A 21,624-nucleotide genomic window follows, 5' to 3' on the forward strand; every position below is an offset into this window, starting at 1 on the left:
TAAAACGTGTCAAAGCTCTTTGAACCTTAGCTTTTTCTCTTTCTAATAACACTGTTCTAGCTTTCTCATAGTTGGGGGCCTTGTATCCTTTTGGGGCTTCATTGATGGCCTTTACCATTTCATGCCAATAGGGAGAGCGAAGCACATTGAATGGTACACCGCAAGCACAAAGAAAACGGACTATCTTTCCATCCACATCATCCCTCCCAGCAACATTAAGGAAATCCCCTATTGTTCTTCTACCTCCAGAGCTTGCAGAAGTACCATGAGGAGATGAGCAACTACCAAATTTAGAGGTTGCACTTGATTCAGAATGAGTTTCTTGTTTCTTGTTTTTTTGTTGTGCAGCCATCTCTATTTGGATGTATTTTCTTCTTTCTTCAGTTGAAATGTTTGGGCAAATTTGTACCCCCACAGAACCCTTTTTTTCATCACTGTCCAGCACCCCACAAAGATTGTAGAAATTTTGAATAATTTAACACATATTCAACAGAGATTATCCTAATCATACAATTTAAGCGGAACATGTATAATACATAATCTCCTCTACGTTGATCATCAATTTACAGAAGCAAAAACATCCACAGGCACACATAGAAGCATCAATCAAACTCATAAACACAGTATGTATCCCGGGGAAAGCATCTCGCTAAAAACCCCACACTATCTGTATATTATATTGATTGAATCATGTAACATTACAAAGTACAATGCTTATCACAAGCAATCCAGTACCACGCCCTTCTGTTACACACAATACAGCTCAGATTTGATCTCCAAATCTATCCCACTGCTTGCCTTCCTCCACTACTCAATACCTGCTTGAGAACTGATGAGAATAGCTTCCCAAACTCGTTTTTCACCTGCAAAATAGTCACTCACTCTTTGTGGACGTGAGCAAAGGCTAAAATGTGGGCCAAATACGTGAGCAAACTCATTGGCATACTCAATCCCTTGATTGTGCAAGATCTAGTGCACAACTATAGTCACAACTGATAGCAATCTGATTCTCTAACACCTGTCCCTGCTGAACTGAACATGCACTGACATGCAACTGAGTTAACTGATGTATTCTATAGTTGTATTATGAGTTAATAATTAGTTTAACAACTCATCATTAGTCTATCTGCAGTTAGACTAACTGCAACTAGTTTAACCAAGTCAAACTGAACACAACTCCATCAACTCCACAATCAACTCCACCAAACTCAACTGATTGAGTTCTAACTGAAGTCATGCATGCAACAACTCAACTGACTCATAAGAAAAGCGTATTTCCTTCTGACAGCTGCATGTGCCACCTCTGTAGCTCAAACTGAAGTGCTCCAAGAGAATAAGATCAAGTTTATAGTCCAAATATTATTATGAGACAATAATATTTGACTTTTCTATTTTTGACAGCCAGTCTAAAAATAGACTTTGATCACTCACACTGTGATCACTCACACTTTCATCAAAAATAGAATTCCATCTATTTTTCCCAACTTGACCAATCATCCATAAACAGCAACCTACAATCCATAGACATGATCCATATGTTTAAAAATAGACATAGTCTAAAAATAGACTTGTGCCAAAAATAGCCTGCGGGCCCACTTAGTGAAGGCGACTCTTTTCACTAAGCTCCATCATCTTGTTGCACTCTCAACAAGCATTTCTTGTTGCACACTTTTCAACAAAGATGCCTCCTCAGACGGGTATATGAACCACAATATGGTTTTCCTCCATGACAACCATGAGGGCACACAAATTTGTAAGATCCACCACCCTTTCCCCCATCAAGTTTGGTCACATAGTTCCACAAGGGTGTTGATGTAGCTTTCCCATCTTGTGTTTCAGTGTCCCCTTCAAGTTCATCCCCTTCCTCTTCAAACCCTTCCTCCTCATCGTACATTGGGTCACTACTATTAGGACCATCACCAGTGTCCTCTTCTGTTTCTTCCCTTCTATTCCTCACCCTTGCCATCATTAAAACCAAGAGTGGAATGATACATAGAAGCCAAAAGAACACCATCTTGGAATATGGATATAGGTGGTGGACAACGGCAACCTGTAAATAAAGGAGCAAGTAGAAACAATGGGAAAGAGTAGGAGAGGGAGGAGAAAAATACAAAAAAAATTTCAAAAAAACAAGGGAGTTTGGGGTTTGAACTTACCTCTTTAGCTCTTGTAGATGAAGTCCTCCAAGCTCTTGCTCCAAGCTCCTCCTCCTTCTCCTAGCTCCTCCTCCTTCCCTTGGGCGCGCCCCTTTCCGCCGAAGCGTACGGAAGCGTGCGTGAAGCGCACGCTTCCTGCTCCGAAGCACCACGCTTCGGCGGCCCGAAGCGCCGTACGAAGCGCGCTTCAGAGCCGGCGCTTCAGAAATTCCAGGAAGCGCAAATTTTTTTACGAATCGCGCTTCCTAATTTCCGAAGCGCGCTTCGGAAGGCGCTTCGTACTGCGCTTCCGTACGGGGCGCGATTCGGAGCTTCGGAGCGGGGGGGGGGGGGGGGACGCTTCGTGCAACACTGGTAGGATCACCTACAAGAGAACCTGTTGCATCCCGAGTAGCACAGACCCATTTTGGAAGTTGAGGAGCTAAAGGAGGATCTTGAGAACGTGGGGGAGGATTATCATCCTCGTTGTCATCATCTGAAGAAGAAATATTTTCAGAAGTAGAAGGGATGGAGAGAGGTGGCACATCCGCCGAACTAGGCTCGTAGGCCAATATATTTTCAGCAAACTTTACATCTTTTCTAATGATAAATTTTCGACTTACATGGAATAAGTCTATATCCTTTCACATCTTCAGAATATCCAACAAAGATACATTTTTCATTCTTAGGTTCTAAAGCTTTATGTTTCTCATCTGGAATATGGGCCCATGCTTCACTTCCAAAAATACGAAAGTGACTTACATCTGGTTTAATTGACCTCCATGCTTCTTCTGGAGTGATATTCTTTAAAGCCTTAGTACGAGTGAGATTTACTATGTAATTTGCACAGTTAATTGCTTTTGCCCAAAAATTAAGACTAAGTCCTTTAGATTGAAGCATACAATTAGCCATTTCCTTTAAGGTGCGATTCTTCCTTTCAGCTACACCATTTTGTTGTGGAGTATATGGAACAATATCTTGCATTCGAATTTCATGCTCAGTGCAAAAGTTGATGAATTTGTTGTTAACATATTCTCCGCCATTATCAGATCTTAGCTTAAGAATTTGATGTCCAAATTGTTTTTCAACAAAGGCCTTAAAGGCCAAGAACATGTTAAATACTTCACTCTTGAGTTTTAAGAAGAATACCCAAGTGCGTCTGGAGAAATCATCAATGAAAGTTAAGAAATACTTGTAGCCAGAGAATGAAACAACTGGAAGTGGACCACATAAATCACTATGCACAAGCTGTAAATGGGTTGAGGCATGCCAAGAGGCACGTTTTTCAAAACTATCTCGATGATGTTTTCTGAGTACACATCCGGAACAAACACCATCTCTGCAAGATACCACAAGAAGACTTGTCACCATATTTTCTTTACATAGATTTTGAAGGGAGCGATAGTTTAAATGACCAAATCGCTCATGCCAAAGTTTGCTCACTTCATCATTATGAGCAACAAATACCGAGGGAAGATTTGATGACCCAAAGCTGTTAAACTTATACAACCTTGTAGAATCATCAGCAATGCCAGTAGCTAAAATCTGTTTAGGATCTCTTAGGTCCTTAATTACAACATTGTAAGGTGAAAATTCAACAGTTTTACCTTCACCTGAATGAGTTATCTGATATACAGATCGAAAGTTGCAGAATAAGGTTGGAACACATAATACATCATTAAATTGACCATTGTCTAGATGAACAGTTCCAGTCCCTACAACACTAAGAGATCTAACATCACCAACATATATATTTTTGGTGTTACACTCATTTAAAGAAGAAAACATGGCTTTGTTTTTGGCCATGTGATAAGAAGCTCCAGAATCAATGAGCCACTCATGAAAATGAGAAGAAGACACATTTAGTGCATACCCAAACCGAGATGCTTGACAACCACATGTAGAAAGTGTTATTCCTGATGATGAAGTTGGAGTTGAAGAGTGCTACAAATGGATGTTATGCTTCTTCATTGCTGCTTCCAAGGCTTCCATCTTTTTAAAGCATTTGGATTCTAAGTGGCCATCTTGATTACAAAAGTGGCAATGTTTATCAGTCTTCTTCCCTTTGTTTTTATTTACCTTGTCATTTTGTTGAAATGATTTTTCATTTTGAGACTAAAATTGCTTAGGACCCTTGTTTGGTTTAGGACCATTATTTTTAAGATACTGCTTCTTAGGATTCTTTGAATTTGGTTGGTGTTGGGCAGCTAAGACTTTCTTAGAAGAGTTTCCAAGATTAAGAAGACCAAGATGTAAGAGTTTTTCTTGTTCTCTTATTAAAGAATCACAAAAGGCATCAAAAGAGGGGGACTTGCAGTCTTGTCCTTGAGAAATAAAGGCTTCTCTAGTAGAATGGAAAGTGGAAACAAACACAGAGCAGGTTGGTCCCAACTTAGTAAGAATGGAATAGATAAGGCTACCATCTTCTTTCTTATATTCGTACATGCTCAAATGATGTGGAAATGAGGTGGAAATTCATCTAAAGGTCAAAGTTGAGTTACCAAGTGATGTGGACTCCACATAAGCCACAAATCAAGCAAATCGAATTTTTTGTGGAGAAGACAACGAGTTCCAGTGACAAGATCCACGATTTGAGGAAGTTAACTCGAGCTTCAAGGAGATATCATGAGTTGACTTGAGATTGGATTAGAGTTTACTTGAGTGAGGTGGAGAGTGGTCTCCTACCACTCCACTTCACTCTCCCACATGTCCTCTCATCTAATTCGAGCTCCCTCATCAAGGATTGCGTGGGCCTCTAAGGAAGAAATCAAGTTGCCACTTGGGAAATTCGAATTTGCATGAAGGAGCATTGGGATTGTCACCTATTTGTCTTGGGATTGTCACCATTTGCCTTGGGATTGGCTCCCAAACTTCTATATAATAGAGCTATGGGCTCTCACTATGCAATCATTGAAAACGAGCTATTGTGCTTGAGGAAGTTCTGCTCTTGTGTACGCTTATTTTCTATTGCAATAAAAGACTTTGGGGTTCACTTATGAGGTGTTGTTCTTCTTAAGCATGGTAATATCTTGATCATTGTGCTTCATGTTTTTACTTGTGTTATTGTGTTGATTATTTTCCACTATGCTTTTAAAGATTTCTTAATGTAGAGCTATCTTACATTGGCATTTGGTTTTGAAAATTTTCTCTAGATAGGGAATGTTTTAGTTGATTTTCCAATAAATCTCTAAAATTTATTTGTCATTGTATTTTTCTAAACCCTTATGGATCTAATGTGTATTTGAAGTTGTGTAGAAACATGGATCAAACCTCAAGCATGAGGGGAAATTTTTGAAGGAATCATTCCACTCTTGAGCAAGTTCATTGGAGAACCCGCATTTGTTGTCTCCCAAGACCTCATCTTACGATTTTGTGTTTGCAGGGATCTTTGGCCTTAGCTTGTATTTCAAGTCAAAATTCATTTATCTCAAATTCTTGTGCTAATATCAATTTTATTTTGCTATTGAAGAGCATGTTGAAGATTAGGCAAGGAGAGGAGTCTTGCTCTAATTCCTTGGTCTAATTTTGTAGAATATTTGTAGATATTATTTGCTAGCATTTCTCTTTATTTTCCACTAATCTTGAGGGTTAGTTTTGCAGAGAAAAGTCAGATTTTATTTGAGGATTGGCTCACCCTTTGTTGACAGGATTGAAGAGGCAAAGGCTTGAAACTACTTACCATTTGTTTGCAGGACCTTAGCATTGTTTGGAAGACTGATTTTTTGACAAGGTCGTGGACAAAAGAGGACTAGCCTCTCTTCTCTTGCACAAGCATTCATCTATCTTGGAGGTTGATTTTCAAATGCAAAAAGGCCTTGAGCATTTTCAAATTTGAGAGCCCTCTTGTTGTACTTCTTTAGTTATTAATTTTGATTTTCAAGAAGGAGATCTAGTGCTCAAAAGCATCACATGTTGTAAAGATCCTCCTTGAAGGTTTTCCATCTTTGTAGCAAGTTAATAAAAGATCTAATTTTCTTGCGGGAGCTTGGGTTTCACCCATGGCATCCCTTCTCTCCATTTAGGGAGAGAAATATGTGGGTGGATTGACTTTTGCATTCTCTTAGTTTTCATTTTATTTGCATGCTTAATTGGAAATTTACACAACCTCATCATCACATTTTTTTATTTAGATAAGTTTGCTACAATTTCACTTAAGCTTTGCATCTTCTATTTCATGTTGCTTTGAGCTACAAGTTAACACTTTACTTTAAGCAATGCATTCTTCACATGCAAGCACTTTACATTTCTAGCAAGCTTTAATTTAGTTTATTAACTTCTTTCTATTTAGCTTGGCAAATTGTTTCATGATCACTTGAGTACATGCTTCATTTCTATGCTACATTGTTATCTTGAGTATTGAAGCATTATATCATCATTGTCTACTTGAAACAAGTTTTATTTTCAAGCAACTTACTTGCATCATTTTAATTCACTTGCAATCGATTGCACATGCAACACTTGTAAGCTAACTTCCATTTATTTCTCCAATTGAAGTTATATTTGCAATTTATGTTGAGCACTATTTCCTTATTTTGAAGCATTGCAAACTAATATTTTTTTGGGAGAACTTACATGCATTCCATTTAGGCATATTAGCATAACTTGCATCTCTAATTCAATTTACCTCCAAGCATAAGCTTGGTTGATAGACATCATAGGGCAAAGATTTTCTTGGAAAATTCTTCCAACTAGTACAAAGCAAGGTAAAGTTGTGTGACCTTGCAGTTATAAAAATGGTTTGTCTCCTTGTAGGAACGAAGGCACACATGGTTTGTAAGGCTGAGAGGAAGGGTATCGTTAATGACTACTAGTGAGTCATCAGCCCCTCTTCCTTATAGTCACCCCAATTTTTACCCTTTGGCAAGAGTTTGAAAAGAAGATCTCTCATTTAGAATAGGCATTTAGTCTAAAACCTACCAAGATAATTGCATCTAACCTTAGTTAAGTGCATATCATTTTAACTCACTTTACTTTCAAAGTATTTTACTTGCAATTTATTTATATACTTGTTATGATGAACATCCATTGAAGTGATCATTTTATTGAAGTATTTCATTGAGCAAGTGCAATATCTTTTTGGGGCAAGTAAAGCTTTGGTTCATTTCATTTTTGCAAGTCATTTGCTATTTAACATGCTTTTGAATCATGAATGATAGTATCATTGCTTAAAGCATTTCTTTAAGAGCAATTATATATCTTGCAAATTGATATCATCTTTTTCTAACATTCATTTGTTTTGCAGGATTACTTGGTGTTTCATTTTGAAACATTTTATTTTTGAGCAAGTGTTTATTATTTTGAAGCAATCTTGAAGGCACTGGTTTTACATGTTCATCTTTGAATTATGTGTTGATGGTTATTGAGAATATCTTTCATTTCATATCTTGTATTGTTCATCATACTTGTTGAAACTTGCTCATAATCTTAAAGTAATCCAATTGACATTAATATCTCCTAGAAACCTCATATTTTTTTCATCTAACTTTTCACTAGGGACCACCCCCCTTAGCTTACCTAAGAGAGAGCTTAAAAGGAGAGAGATGGGAATAGGTGACAGCCTCATCTCTTAGTTTTGCCACCAAACCACACCTTGTGGGGTTAAGGGCTTTTCTCATACTAACTTAGGTGTGTGTGTTAGGCGGAAACTACAGATACCACCCACGGATGGTCGGTAATAGGCCAAATGAATTTTTCATATGAATAATGATCAAATAAGCAAATGCAAATAAAAGCCTAAACATCAATATGATACCCCCAATTTTTTGGTTCTTACAACCCCATATCCTGTTACAGATTAATGGGTGGGACAAAATAAGGCTAATCCCAGAAGCCTAGCAATCCTGTAATTACATGTATGACTCTATTTCTTTAACATAAATCACAGTTTATTGGGATGTCTACAAACCAAATAACCATCCCAGAATCACCATTAACATCCTGCAAAACTAGCCATTTCAAAAAAACTATGCACAAAAATTAAATCACTTAATCTACAGTGTTGAAGAACTCTTTGCAATGTATATGTTCTGCATTGGAAAATGGTAAACTTGATAATATAAGGATTCTTATTAGTATTTACCATGTCTTTTACTGTCACACAGTTATACAATTTTCCAGCCTTCTCTAGTGCTGGCCAACCTCCTGCAACCCATCTAGCAACACTAAATCCAAGTGGTTCAAGGTTGGTTTCGACTCCATATTCATGTGCCATCCGGTACTCAAAGACCTAACAATCAACTTTCCATGAATGTTACATCATAAAAGCCATACCAATAGAGAAATATGCTAAGCAGTAAAATTTCCCAAGAGTCTAATACCTCAAACTGAAGTTGGCCAATTGCTGCCAAGATAGGATCTGTTTTGGCCGAAACCACTGAGTAGAGAACCTGGAATAATCACCAAACTATATTCGTTAAACTGGTACCAAAAGAATCTGTTCAGAAATAAGATAACCATGCTTAACAAATGCAGAAGGTTTATGATCATAATGGTGAGAAAAAGATGCATGGTATAAAAATATAGAAGAGTGCTAACAAATACATGAAATCCTCAATCACAGAAGTAAAGGATGGGGCATTTTATTAATATTAGGATAAATTACAGGTATTGAAAATAAATATGGGAAAGACAATGACAGGCAATATGGGCTGTGCTTCAGTTAAGGATTATGCATTTTCAATACCATGGGGCAGAACTTATTTCAACTCGGGGAAAAATAAGTTCTTTGAGAATTGCATCACAATTCATATTCCAACCATTCAAAAAATGGTTGAGGCTTTGCAATAGCTGAAAGGCTCGTATATACGAACTTTATAGATAACTATGTCACATATCATCTTTGTGTTTGTTTAGAACAATCAATTCAAGTTAATTATAATCATCCATGACATCTATCTCATTTCTTTGTTATTTTGATGCAAGTGTAAAAAACTGGCAACTATACCCATCACTTTTGAAGTAGATCTGACTGTTGCACCCATCCCAGAAATCATAAGCTCAACTTTGGTCATGGAATATCTTTTTTTATCTGGAAAAATATGTCTTATATTACAAGAGAAAATGTACAGGATAGCTGAACTAGGGATCCCCTCTAAGGCTAGGTTAGCAAAGAGTGAGTGTTCTGATGGTCTCTGTACTTTTATCAGCACTTCAAGATGGTGAAGAATATCTTCTAGAATTGTTAGCGAAGAGTTGTTGGAAGCATATCAAGGATCAGTGACTAATTCTCCTTTAGGGAATGATTCACTCGTGGGCTGCCCTGTTTGGCAGTTGTAGCTATCTGGATCTATCATCTTTCATTGGGATTTGGCAGTGCCTAAGAGTTTATGCTCCATTTACCCTTTGGAAGATCAGGTAGAGGTTTGTTTTCGTGCATGAGGTCAGTTCTTTGCCTGCTTTTGTCCCATGTGGCAGTATGAGATATGTCACTAATCATTAACCAAAGGTGTTTACTGACGAAAGATGCAATAGCTTATTCTGTTTCTATTTCTGCACTAGTAAGTAGTAGCCTTGAGGATGTGGATATCAGTTCCACTGTATATACCCTTCCACAATTTTCATTTGCTGTTTGGAAATACTTTAAAGTAGATATATGACATATTTTTCAAAAAAGGGGAAAAAACCATTGATTTGAATTTTTAATTCTCAAACGACTGGATTGACTGAAATAGGGTCTACAACACCACCTCGTGCCTTCTGTATGAATTATCATTTAAAATTTCAAAGTGTCGGAATTCTAAATATCAAGCAAAAAAGAATGTAACATCAGTTTCAAAAGCTGGATTACTAAACTATTTAAGATACTAACTTCTTTCAGATGTGAAACATTGCAACGGCAACTATACAAATGTCGACTACATATATGATTATCATTTTGTTATGAAGATAAATTAACAGTACGAAAATGAATTTATGGAGGACTTGATTGCACCTGAACAGCACCTTCACCAACCAATTCATGAAGACCCTTCTGGAACTGTTTATATTTTGAGGGGTTTGTATTACGTAAATTACAGAATATGTCTGGGGAGAATGAAGGAATGCCTGGAAAAGACACTCTAGGACCAGTATAGACAGTATCACCAATGCAGAAAGTGTTCGGGTTGTTCAGTCCAATAACTGTAAAAAATTCAACCAACAACAACATGCATAATGTAAGAATGTCAATCAGCAAAGTCTGCAGTAGCCAATGGTTGCAAACAGTTATCAGATCTCAGCAATAAACCAAATTCAGGCATGTCCCTTAACTGAAGAATAGAACAAAAACACTTACCATCACCAGCAAATCCGACCTCCATTGTTGCTCTGCTCTGAGCAAACAATTTCTGTGGCCTTGTCAAAGTGATTGTTTTGCCAGTACGTGCCAGCTGAACTTTCATGCCCTTGCTAAACTGACCTGCTTAAGCAGCAAGGAAATGACAATGTAACTTAGGATCAAATGGTTAGTCTCTTACTACTTTATCTATCAATCAGTAAAAATAAAAGTAAAATTGCATCATGCAATATTCAGGAATCAATATGCAAACCTGAACAAACTCGAACAAATGCAACTTTATCCCTATGTTTTGGATCCATATTTGCCTGCAGCTGAGCATAGAACATTTATTTTCACGGGAAACTTTTAGTATATATATGATCACATATAATGATATTGGTATTATGACTAACGAGTCTTTTGGATGGTACAAAAAAATATGTAGTATCCAAAAACAATAACAAGTTCATCTAGGAAAAAAGTCCATGCAAAACAAGAAAACAATGCATTGCTAAGTGAATATTTATAAAAATATATGCACAAATCCTGGTATTCCAGTCTGATCTTTCAATTTATATTTAGAAGGATGCTGAAATAAACTGCTACCTAAAACGTAAAGAACACAGAACAAACAAGGTTAGATGACAATGTACTGTACATCAGATTCAAACCTGGGATCTCTTTTCCAAAAGTATACAAAACCAATATCAGTCCAACATAAAACCTAAAGGTTTTAACATATGACCTTCATGAACCTAAAATTCAACAGAGGTACCTATTACACACCCAAGTGGATGGCCTCTAGGAGAAAACTTTTCTCCTATTATGCTCAGCTTGCCAGCCAACAGCCCTATTTGATCTGCAGATAGCTACCATCAAAGGCTCTCCATCCATGCTCCAGTCAGTGCTTTATGACATTTAGCCTACTTATCACATGAAGGTGGGTCATCCATTATAAGGTACATTAACCATTTTTGTAATCAAGTGCTTTCAACTGATGCTTATTTTAGTATGGATCACAGGTTGAGTTGGATGATAGACCACTTTTGGTTGCATTCTTGTTCCCATGCTTCACCTTGGTGGTTATCCCTAGCCCCTAGTCTAGTGTGACGTTCTTTGAGGTTTTTCTTTCCATTGTCCAGGAGAGGCACAAATAGGAGGCACTGATTGTGTTGTGTGCACATGGTAATCCATATTTATCATCTTCCATCTTTCCCTCGTTTCAAGTCCCATCTTCAAGTTGATTGCTATCTATCACTGTGAAAATTCAGAAACCCGAATCCTATTGCAGCAACTGGAAATTATTCTCCTAATTGTTAATTAAATTTAACAATTTATTTATTGTTTCCTATAGCAAATACTGAATAACTCACACTGCAACCTACACAAATAAAACTGCAGAAGAATAAACGCTAGAAGAAATCCTAACACACACACATAAAATAACACAGTTATTTTTGGACCAATGTCCCCGGAAAAACCCAACTTGGGAAAACCGGTGCAGCAGATGAGGGTTTTATTATTAAGCAGCAATGAAATAATCTAAGTACAATCTGGATGTCGAATACTGGAAATCCTATAGAGAAATAACTAGCAAAAATCTAGTGAGGAATTTTCCTCACCCCACAGGCAAATCCAGGCTCTGACTGCAGCTCTAAGTGAGTTGTCCAAACTTCCTCTACATTGGCTCTGCGCCACCCTAGCACAATCCCTTCTGTGCTTAGTCTAATCAGCATCTGTGAAAATTTCTAAATCTAACACATCAGAAATCCCTACTGTTATTTCTAGTTTATTATCTCCTACTTGTTCTTTACATTAACAAGTTATTTAATCATATAAACATCGAAATAAACACAATAGCAGCCTTCACAAATATACAGATTAGCAACTGAAATAAACTGAGACAACATAAAGGACACCGTTATTTTTGGACAATCGTCCCTGAAAAAACCTAATGCGGGAAAACCAGTGCAGCATATAGAAAGTTTTATTAGTAAGAAAATTTTGAATACAACTAGAGTGCCAGAAATGGCTCACCCTTCAAAGAATTTCCTTGGAAGCAATACTTCTATTCAGAGACAGATATTCCCGCTGATCAGCAACTGGATGAACGATCCCACAGTGACTCCGACTATTCCTTGTGCTGGACAGCGAAAGCTGCTCCATGCACTCTCTGGAACTGCGTCACCCTCTTAGGGACTACGTCACCCTCTTTGGGTTTGCATCAACCAATCAGCGCTCAATCTGTCCCACTGAATCACCTCAGCACAGCCTTTGAAGCCCTCTGTGTCAACCACGTCAGCCTCTACGACTTCTGCGTTAGCCTCTACGGCTTCTGCATCAGCCTCTTGGCCCTCTGCGTCCTCTGCGCTGGCCTCCTCAGCCTCTGCGTCAACCCTTGTTGCCTCTGTGTCAGCCCTCCTAGGATCTGCATGTTATGTAACCAACTCGCAAAATAGAAGAAAAGATATATCAGCGACTTCAAAATCAGCCTCTTCGAGAGGGTAACCTCCTTTACATTACACAAATGAACAATTCTTGGATGATACAAATGACAAGACCTCCTTTCTATATATAGGAGTCTAAGGGGTCACAATATAATCAAAGCCAACATAACAATAATAATATAAGGGCACAACAATAATAATAGTGGGCTTCTATGGGGCACAATAATAACAATATGGGGACAATAGGGTCACAACAATAACAATAAGGGCTACAATGACAATAGTAATGGGGGAATCACTAGTATTATAGGGACCTAACATGTTGCCTCTTCCGGCACTCTGCTGCCTCTTTGAGATGTATTCTTCGGCCTACTACCAAACTGCCTCTCACTGCAACTGATCACTAGTTCGATTTTCTCAGCAAACCTCGCCCCAGAAAATCGAACTAATTGATCTCTCTTGGTGTCTTGGTCTGTCTCCAACTGACCCTCAAGCCTCTTCTTATACTTTTCATGTTGACGATTCAACGGCCAAGATTAAGTCCCCAATCAACGGCTAAGATTAGATCTGGCTTAATCATCATTATTTAGAACTTTCTCACCCATATTGTATTAATATACATAATATTTTTATTTTCCTACGTTTATACATAGGAACTCCATTAAAAATATTAATTATTTTAATATCTCTCCATCTGGGTGGAATTTCCCCAAACGATTTCTGGGTCTTGGAGATCTCATGTGCCTTAGCCTCTCCACCAGTTTTCATGGCTAGAGCACATCTGATGCTACCAAAAATCAATAGCCTCTCCTAAAGTCGTCTAGTTTGCTACTATCTAGGAAAATGTTTCTCCTGGCCCCTGGAACCTCTGTCCAGCCTCTGGCACTGAAACCCAGCTTTTCCCTAGCATAATTGAAATTGCCTCTAGAGGCTACTACGCTGCCCTAACATCAGCCTCTCTATGACTCTTCTGCCTCTCTGCAAATGCACTCACCAGATCTGGAAATCTTCCTCCAGTTTCATTGTCTCTGGCCCTCTTTCACCACTTCGATCTCTGACTTTCTCCGACAACTGACTGCTGCTACTCTGCAAATCGATCTGCTTAGAAATCGAACCTCTCAAGTGACTCTAGTGTATTCTCCATCACCACATCAATCCTTTATATCTTCCTGTTGGGACTTCAACAACCAAGATTAAATCTTAATCGATGGCTCAGATAATTTCTGGATTGATCCGTGTGAGTTTCTAGAGAATTCTCACCTTGACTTAATAAATTCTAATTAATTAACCAGTTTTTCTAAGTTCAGACTTAGGAAACATTAAAAAATAGGCTAATAATCTAATTAAGTCATCTCTAAGTGGAATTTCCAGAAACGATTTTTGGGTTTTGGAGATCTCATGTATTCTAGCCTCTCCGTCAAATTTCGTGGCTAGAACACATCCGATGCTATAGAAACTAACACTCCCTCTTAGTGAGGATTGTGTTCTCTCTAGTGTTGCACATCTTGTCACAACACCCTGTCTTTGTATCACCTTTTGTCATGCAGTTGATGTCTAGCTGTTGCTGCCCACTAACTACTGTGCAACTCTGACGCTGCTGATGCTGCTATATCGCTGCGAACTGTTAATTTGCACTACAAATCCCTCTTATTTGTTGTTGTTGCAACTGCAACTAAGAAGCATCCAAAATGTTGATTTGGGGTAGCATCGGATGTGCTCTAGCCATGAAAATTAGTGGAGAGGCTAAAGCACATGAGATCTCCAAGACCCAGAAATGGTTTGGGTAGATTCTACTTGGTTTAGGAGATATTAAAATAATTAATATTTTTAATGGAGTTCCTAAGTCTAAACTTAGGAAAAATAAAATATTAATGGGTACTAATATAAAACTGAGTTAGAAGGTTCCAAAAGACATAGATTAAGCCAAATCTAATCTTAGCCATTGATTAGAGATGTAATCTCGGCCGTTGAAGGACCAACAGGAAAGGTATAAGAAGAGGCTTGAGGGTCAGTTGGAAAACACACTGAGGGAGACCAGTGAGTTCGATTTCTAGAGCAGGGTTTGCTGAGAAATTCAAACTAGTGCTCTAGATTGCAGCAAGAGGTAACGAGTACGGATCAGAGAGGTAGGAACAACACTAAAAGATCAACGCGGAGATTAGAGAGGCAGACATAGAGGCAGCAGGATTGCGCAGTCATTGGAGGGCCTGCGTGGGCGACGCAAAGAGGCCCGGTGTTGACGCAGAGACGCAGGAGCTAATGCAGAGGGTCTGGGAGCTGCGCAGAGGCCAGCAAGTCTAACGCTGAGTCTGGAGGAGGGTGTTGGAGAATTTATATCTATTGAGTAAGCCAGTTTGGCACCTAGTTGTACTCAAGAATAGCTAAATAATAAAATCCTCCTCTGCTGCACCGGTTTTCCCACATTGGGTTTTTCCGGGGACAATTGTCCGAAAGTATCTGTGTTGATGTGTTTGATTCTTGTGCATGTATTTGTTTCTGTATTATGGTGTGATGTCTACAGCAGAATTTATTTTAATGTTTACTAAAGGGTTTTTGTAGATAACTTATTGGAAAATAAGTAGGTAAAATAAATCAGTTGTTGCAGTAACAGAATTTTCACATGGTATCAGAGCAAGTAATTAGAGACAGGAAGGGAAATCAATTATGGGTCGAGACCATGATGCAGAGGCATCTACGTCAGGAGACTCGCACAAATTTTTAGAAAATTGCACAAGAGACAGTAATTTCGATTTTTCTATGTTGGCTTCCAGATTGGAAGAAGAAGTTGCTTGTGTGACAAGCTCTGCATCATCAGAGGTATGGTATATACACAGTGGAGCCTCCTAGCATATGACGGGAATCCAAGAATGTTTCTTAGATTATCAGGAGGAAATGATGAATTTTCAGATCACCATGGGGAATAAGGCAAAGTGTACTCCAGTAGGGAGGGGTACCATAGTTTTTCAAACAGAAACAAGAGAGCAATTTCGTGCTACCAACGTACTGCATGTACCAAGAATGTGGATAAACTTACTTTCCGTATCGCAACTTCAAGGCAAGGACTATAACATTTTCTTCATCAAGGAGAAAGTATGCGTCAAACACCCGAGCTGGAAAAAGAAAGTGCAGATCGGGATCAGAAGTAATAGGTTGTATAGATTACAACTAGAATCACCAATGGCACTGATAGGCAGTCATGGAGACAAGGATTTGAATGAACTATGGCACAGAAGAATGGGACATTTGCACCATGGGGCTCTAAGAATTCTCAGGAAAACTGTAACAGGAGTTCCGGATCTTAGTACAGAACAAGATGATGTATGCAGAGGATGTGCTCTAGGAAAGTATGCCAAAGCGACATTTCCTAGAAGTAAAAACAGGGCCAAGAGTGTACTAGGATTGATACACTCAGATATCTGCGGACCTATGTCCACTAAAGCTCTTAGTGGTGTCGAGTACTTCGTCACCTTCATTGATGACCACTCAAGGAAAACTTGGATTTATTTTCTGAAAACCAAGGACAAGGTTTTCTGTCGATTCAAAGAGTTCAAGGCTCTGGTGGAGAACCTGACAGGGAAGAAAATAAAAGTTTTGCGCTCAGATAATGGTGGAGAGTATGTCGATAAGGACTTCACTGATTTTTGCGCTAAGGAGGGCATCAAAAGAGAGTGGACAGCTCCTTACAATCCGGAGCAGAATGGAATAGCAAAAAGAAAGAACAGGACTATCGTCGAAGCAGCTAGGGCCATGATGTATGATCAGGATATGCCAAAATTCTTGTGGGCAGAAGCGTGCAACAAGACAGTCTATGTTCAAAATAGAACTCCTTATTGGGCATTGGGCAAAATTACCCCAGAGAAGGTCTTCACAAGGAAGACACCTGAAGTCAATCATTTCAGGATATTTGAGAGCTTAGCATATTGTCGCATACCTAAGGAAAAGATGAAGAAGTTGGATCAAACTACAGAGAAAGGATATCTAGTGGGATATAGCGAGAACGCTAAGGCATACAGAATCTATCTTCCAAGTAGCAGGAAGGTAGTAGTTCGACGAGATGTGAAGTTCATGGAGGATAGGGCCTTCAGAAAATCTCGAGAAATGCCTTCTGAGGAGTAGTCAAAAGATGAGTCGTTGGTCAAACCACTTCAACCAACGGAAATAAAGAATTCATCCTCGGATCAGGAAGAATCATAGGAGGAGGAGCTAACAGAAGCACTTGCTACTTGAGGAAGAACGAGCAGGGAACTATTGGCATTATGACATAGGTTTGGCGCTATGACATAGGGGTTATCCTTGATGGCAACTCACTCAAATGATAGATCACAGTTCAGGGTCTCAGAATGAAAGAAAAAGAGATATACGCAGGTTCCTCTTAACCAAATAGCGTATATACGCGGGTTCGACGATCAAAAGGCACGTATACACGCGGGTTCGATGATCAAAAGGCGCGTATACATATGCACGCACTTTCATGCAAGGAAAAGCGCATACATGTGGGAAAAATTATTTTTGGTCCATGGTATTTAGTCCTTGGTATTTGGACCTATGGTTTGGACCATGGTATCTCGTCCGAAGTGTTGAACCCAAGTATTGGGTCCATGGTATTGATTCTCTATGGTTTTGTATGGTATTGAGTAAGGCCTACGACTATAAAAGGGGAAGGAGATCATTAGGCAAGGCATTCACTCAAGTATTGGATATCTTATGAAGAGCAAGATCTAGAATATTGGTCATTGGGTTATGGTGCATAGCTGGATCTGAACCAAGGAGGAACCTGAGCGCTAGAAGGATAAGTTTTTGGGTCAAGATCTTAAGGCTTGAATAGTAGTATCTCTGTGTGATTTTGATCTATTATATTTGGCGCATGACTTGATCTATAAATCTGATGATCTGGGTATAACTAATGTCTGAATATTTGAAAAGGGAAAATTATCTTTTATAGATCTGTATGCAGGTTCGGCACAACAGAGGTGCGTATACACGTCGGTTCAGTAATTCAAAACAGCGTATACGCCGGTTTGCCTTAATACAGAAGCGTATGCACGCAGGTTCTTCATCTTGAAGTAGCGTACATCTCATAAAATATGTTTTAGCTACTTCTATTTATTGCTGCAGTATTCTGGGTTCAGGATTGGTGTCTGGTTACTGTTATTGTATTCTGGTTACAGCATTCAGAGAAGTGATTGTTTGATTCAGTTTTGGTTGGTGCAAGGAGATTGATTGATGCAGATAGATTTGATGTTTGATTGATGTTATTGACGGATCCAGTCTGAAAATTTATGAAACGTGGTCCCTGGAAGAAAAGAGAAGGTTGTAGCCTTCTGTAGGTCAGCACCTACGTACTAGTACATCAGCTAGTACAAGAGCTAAGGGGGTTGTAGCTCCCTTCCAGGAGAAGCTGGAGAACGAGAGAAGGTTGTAGCCTTCTGCAGGTAGAAGCCTGTGTACTGGTATAAGACTGCACCAGTACAAAAATATTGTAAAAAGAAGTTTCTTATTAAAAGAAGATAGAGACGAATTGCAGCAGGTGGTTTTCACCCACATTGGGTTTCCACCTTATATCTTGTGTCCATGTGTGTGATGATCTGTTATGTTTTATTGCACCTGTTTACTGTTCTTCTGGTTAATGAAGTTCTGATGCACTGAATAAAGATCAACATTTAACGAATCATAAGTTTACTGATATACGTTGGTTGCCTTAAACGCAGTAGCGTATATACGCAGTTTCTCATAACTGAAGTAGCGTATACAAATCTGATTGTGAAATGAAAAATAATTGATTTGATAATACTGATTCACCCCCCCTCTCAGTATTATTTCCAACAGGAACTTCGTCAGATTCTGCAAGATGTAGAGGATTTCATCGGTGCACCAAGAAACAATAAAAGGGAGCGAAAACAGCCAGATGGATATCAAGCATTAGTAGCTCAGGATGGGGAGCCTGTCAGTTTACAGGAAGCTACTCAACATCAGGTTTGGTTGGATGCAATGGTAGAGGAATACAATTCCACAATGGTGAATGATGTCTGGGAAGTACTGTCGAAGCCTCAACACAGATCAGTGGTAGGTTCGAGATGGATCTACAAGATTAAATACGTTGCAGACGACAATGTGGAAAAATACAAAGCTAGGTTTGTGGCTAAGGGGTATGCTTAGAAGGACGGAATTGACTACAAAAAGACCTTCACCCCAGTAGCCAGGTATACATCTATTAGAACTGTAATATCTCTTGTAGCAAAGATGGGGTGGGGGATTCATCAGATAGATGTCAAAACGGCATTCCTGAATGAGGTGATAGAAGAGGAGGTATAGATTGAACAGCCAGAAGGCTTTGAGACACATGAGAAGAAGTCTCATGTATGCAGATTGAAGAAAACCCTGTATGGGCTAAAACAGCCACCTAGAGCATGGTATGGTCGAATTTATGGTTACTTGCAGAAGATGTGATTTGTCAAGAGCGATGCAGATCCAAATCTATACTATCTAGTTGTAGAGAATGAACCCCTAATCCTAGTATTATATGTGGATGATCTCTTCTTGACAAGATCATCCAAGCTCATCGGGGACTGCAAGAAGAATCTAGCCACAAAATTTGACATGAAGGATTTGGGACAAATGCATTATTTCCTGGGGTTGGAAGTTTGGCAACAAAAGGGGGAGATCTTCGTTGGACAAGGGAGATATACTACAGAAATTCTGAAGAGATTCAAGATGCAGGATTGTAGACCCATGGTTACTCCAATGACCACCAACTGGAAGAAAATTGATGCATCAGAAGACAAGGATGTTGATCCCACCTTATACAAGCAACTCATAGGGTCCCTGAAGTATCTGGTCAATACCGGGCTAGACATTTGCTACGTTGTCAACACCCTCAATCAGTTCATGGTGGAACCGAAGAGGGCGCACTGGGCAGCAGCCAAACATGTTCTCAGATATATACAGGGAATAGTTGATTATGGACTCTTGTACACTAGCAGTAAGGATATCAGATTGAGTGGTGTTGTCGCGCAGATTGGCACAACAACGCTCGGACCGGGGGCTGTCACTCTGATCCCCGATCCCTCCGTTTAAGCCTGTCTCCCGCGGCTAAGGGGGGTAGACCCTACGAGATAATGAAGACCAACTGCCAAACAGTTGGGTGGGAGACACGATACACGATATGATAAGCACTAGATGGATTTATAGATTTAATAGACCAGTGCCTTGTGGAGTTAATGTTTAAATGATTACTTTTTAAATGATATAGAAACATGGACCATGAACAGCAACCATCTATCATCAGCTAAATCACATGACCAAAATGATATCCAGCAATTGAAAACTTCGAAAAGATAAATGCTTAAAACCACCACGAGAATCGTAAATTATCAACCAGATATCATATTCGCATCTCGACTTGAAAAATTCAGATCTTAAGATATAACATGAAAAACAACTGGCAAAAATGATTTTCCAAATTTTTCATGTGATAAAATGAAACCTAAAAACCCTAAACCCTGATAGAAACTGCATAAAGCAAAAAATTTGAAACCCTAGATCAGAGAAAATTGAAACCTTAAGACAACTGATTAATTTATAGATTTGGCCCCTTAACAGCCAGATTCAGCAATAAGAACGGAAATATTTTAACGAAACGAAAATTTCAGATTTGTCACTGTGAAGAACTTCAGAAAATTTCTCATGCAAATCAAATAAATAAACCGAATGATAGACCCAGGATCAAATCCAACTGGGCTCAGCAAAAAATGCTTGCGGGAGTTGGCTGGTTCAGCCGAGAACTTCCCCGAACGCCCACAAAATTCCTTCAGAAAATGTTTTCTGCACAGCTCAAAATAACCGTCAACAAAGAGGGCAAAAATGCTGCTTGATCTCAAACAGTAATGGAGATACCTGCCATTACTTCAGAAACCCTAACAGCACCCAAACCCCAGCAAGTGAACAAGATACCTGTGCTCACAATACTCTATAAGAAGCTAATATTAATGGCTGAAAATAACATATGCAAAAAATGAAATGATCTCACAGCATTCCAAGAGAGTAACACCAGCAAGATATGGACCCCAAAGTCTTCCTTTATTAACCAGAAACAGATTTACAAGAGAGCTTCTTCCGTATCTGACTCACAGATCGAATGAATCTGAAATGACCAGCTAAGACCCTATATAAAGGAAATGATCCCAACGACTAGTTCGAATGATCCATGTAGAAATGATCTCGACCGTTGATGAAGATCAAGACATCTCTTGATCTCATCCGTCGATTTATTCAATTAATTTTTTATTATTATTTTTTAAATTTTTAAAATTTCTTATTATTTATTATTTTATTATTATTTTTAAAATTTTTAAATTTTTAAATTTTTTTTATTATTTTTTATTTATTTCATTTTTTAAAATTTTTAAATTTTTAAATTATTTATTATTTTATTATTATTTTTTAAATTTTTAAATTATTAATTTTTTTTATTATTTATTATTTTTTAAATTTTTAAATTTTTTAAATTTTTTTTATTATTTTTTATTTATTTCATTTTTTTAAATTTTTAAATTTTTATTATTTTATTTCATTTTTTAAATGGATCATCGAACTAAGCCTTTGGAAACATCACCTAGGACCTAGGACTTAGAACTCACGAGGGGATTTAAAACATTTTCAACCCTCAAGACACATTTCATGATGACTTTTTACAATTTACATCTCAAGGGGACAAACCCACTTAACACAGACCCTCATCAATCACCCAGTTCTGCGACACAGCTATAATCTAGCAGATTAACACACTAGG

At 38.4% G+C, this 21,624-nt stretch overlaps 1 protein-coding gene across 4 annotated transcripts in view; it reads right to left on the reverse strand.

The window, feature by feature from the left end:
* Positions 1 to 21,624, reverse strand: part of LOC149246037 (uncharacterized) — a 223,517-nt gene that overhangs the window by 82,354 nt on the left and 119,539 nt on the right. For 2 of the 4 annotated variants that reach the window (XM_089457824.1, XM_089457822.1), the window contains 5 exons: positions 10,661 to 10,721; positions 10,408 to 10,530; positions 10,066 to 10,253; positions 8,453 to 8,521; positions 8,215 to 8,361 (listed from right to left, as the gene is read on the reverse strand). In XM_089457824.1, the coding sequence (XP_089313950.1) occupies positions 8,215 to 8,361; positions 8,453 to 8,521; positions 10,066 to 10,253; positions 10,408 to 10,530; positions 10,661 to 10,721 (588 nt within the window). Of the gene's footprint in view, positions 1 to 8,214; positions 8,373 to 8,452; positions 8,522 to 10,065; positions 10,254 to 10,407; positions 10,531 to 10,660; positions 10,722 to 21,624 lie in introns of all 4 variants that reach the window. The other 2 variants (XR_016266515.1, XM_089457823.1) reach the window with 2 other exon arrangements.

The sequence above is a fragment of the Pinus tabuliformis genome, chromosome 7 (genome assembly GCF_031772625.1).
Source record: "Pinus tabuliformis cultivar Carrire ecotype Pingquan chromosome 7, CPIR1, whole genome shotgun sequence".
NCBI classification, from domain to species: Eukaryota; Viridiplantae; Streptophyta; class Pinopsida; order Pinales; family Pinaceae; genus Pinus; species Pinus tabuliformis.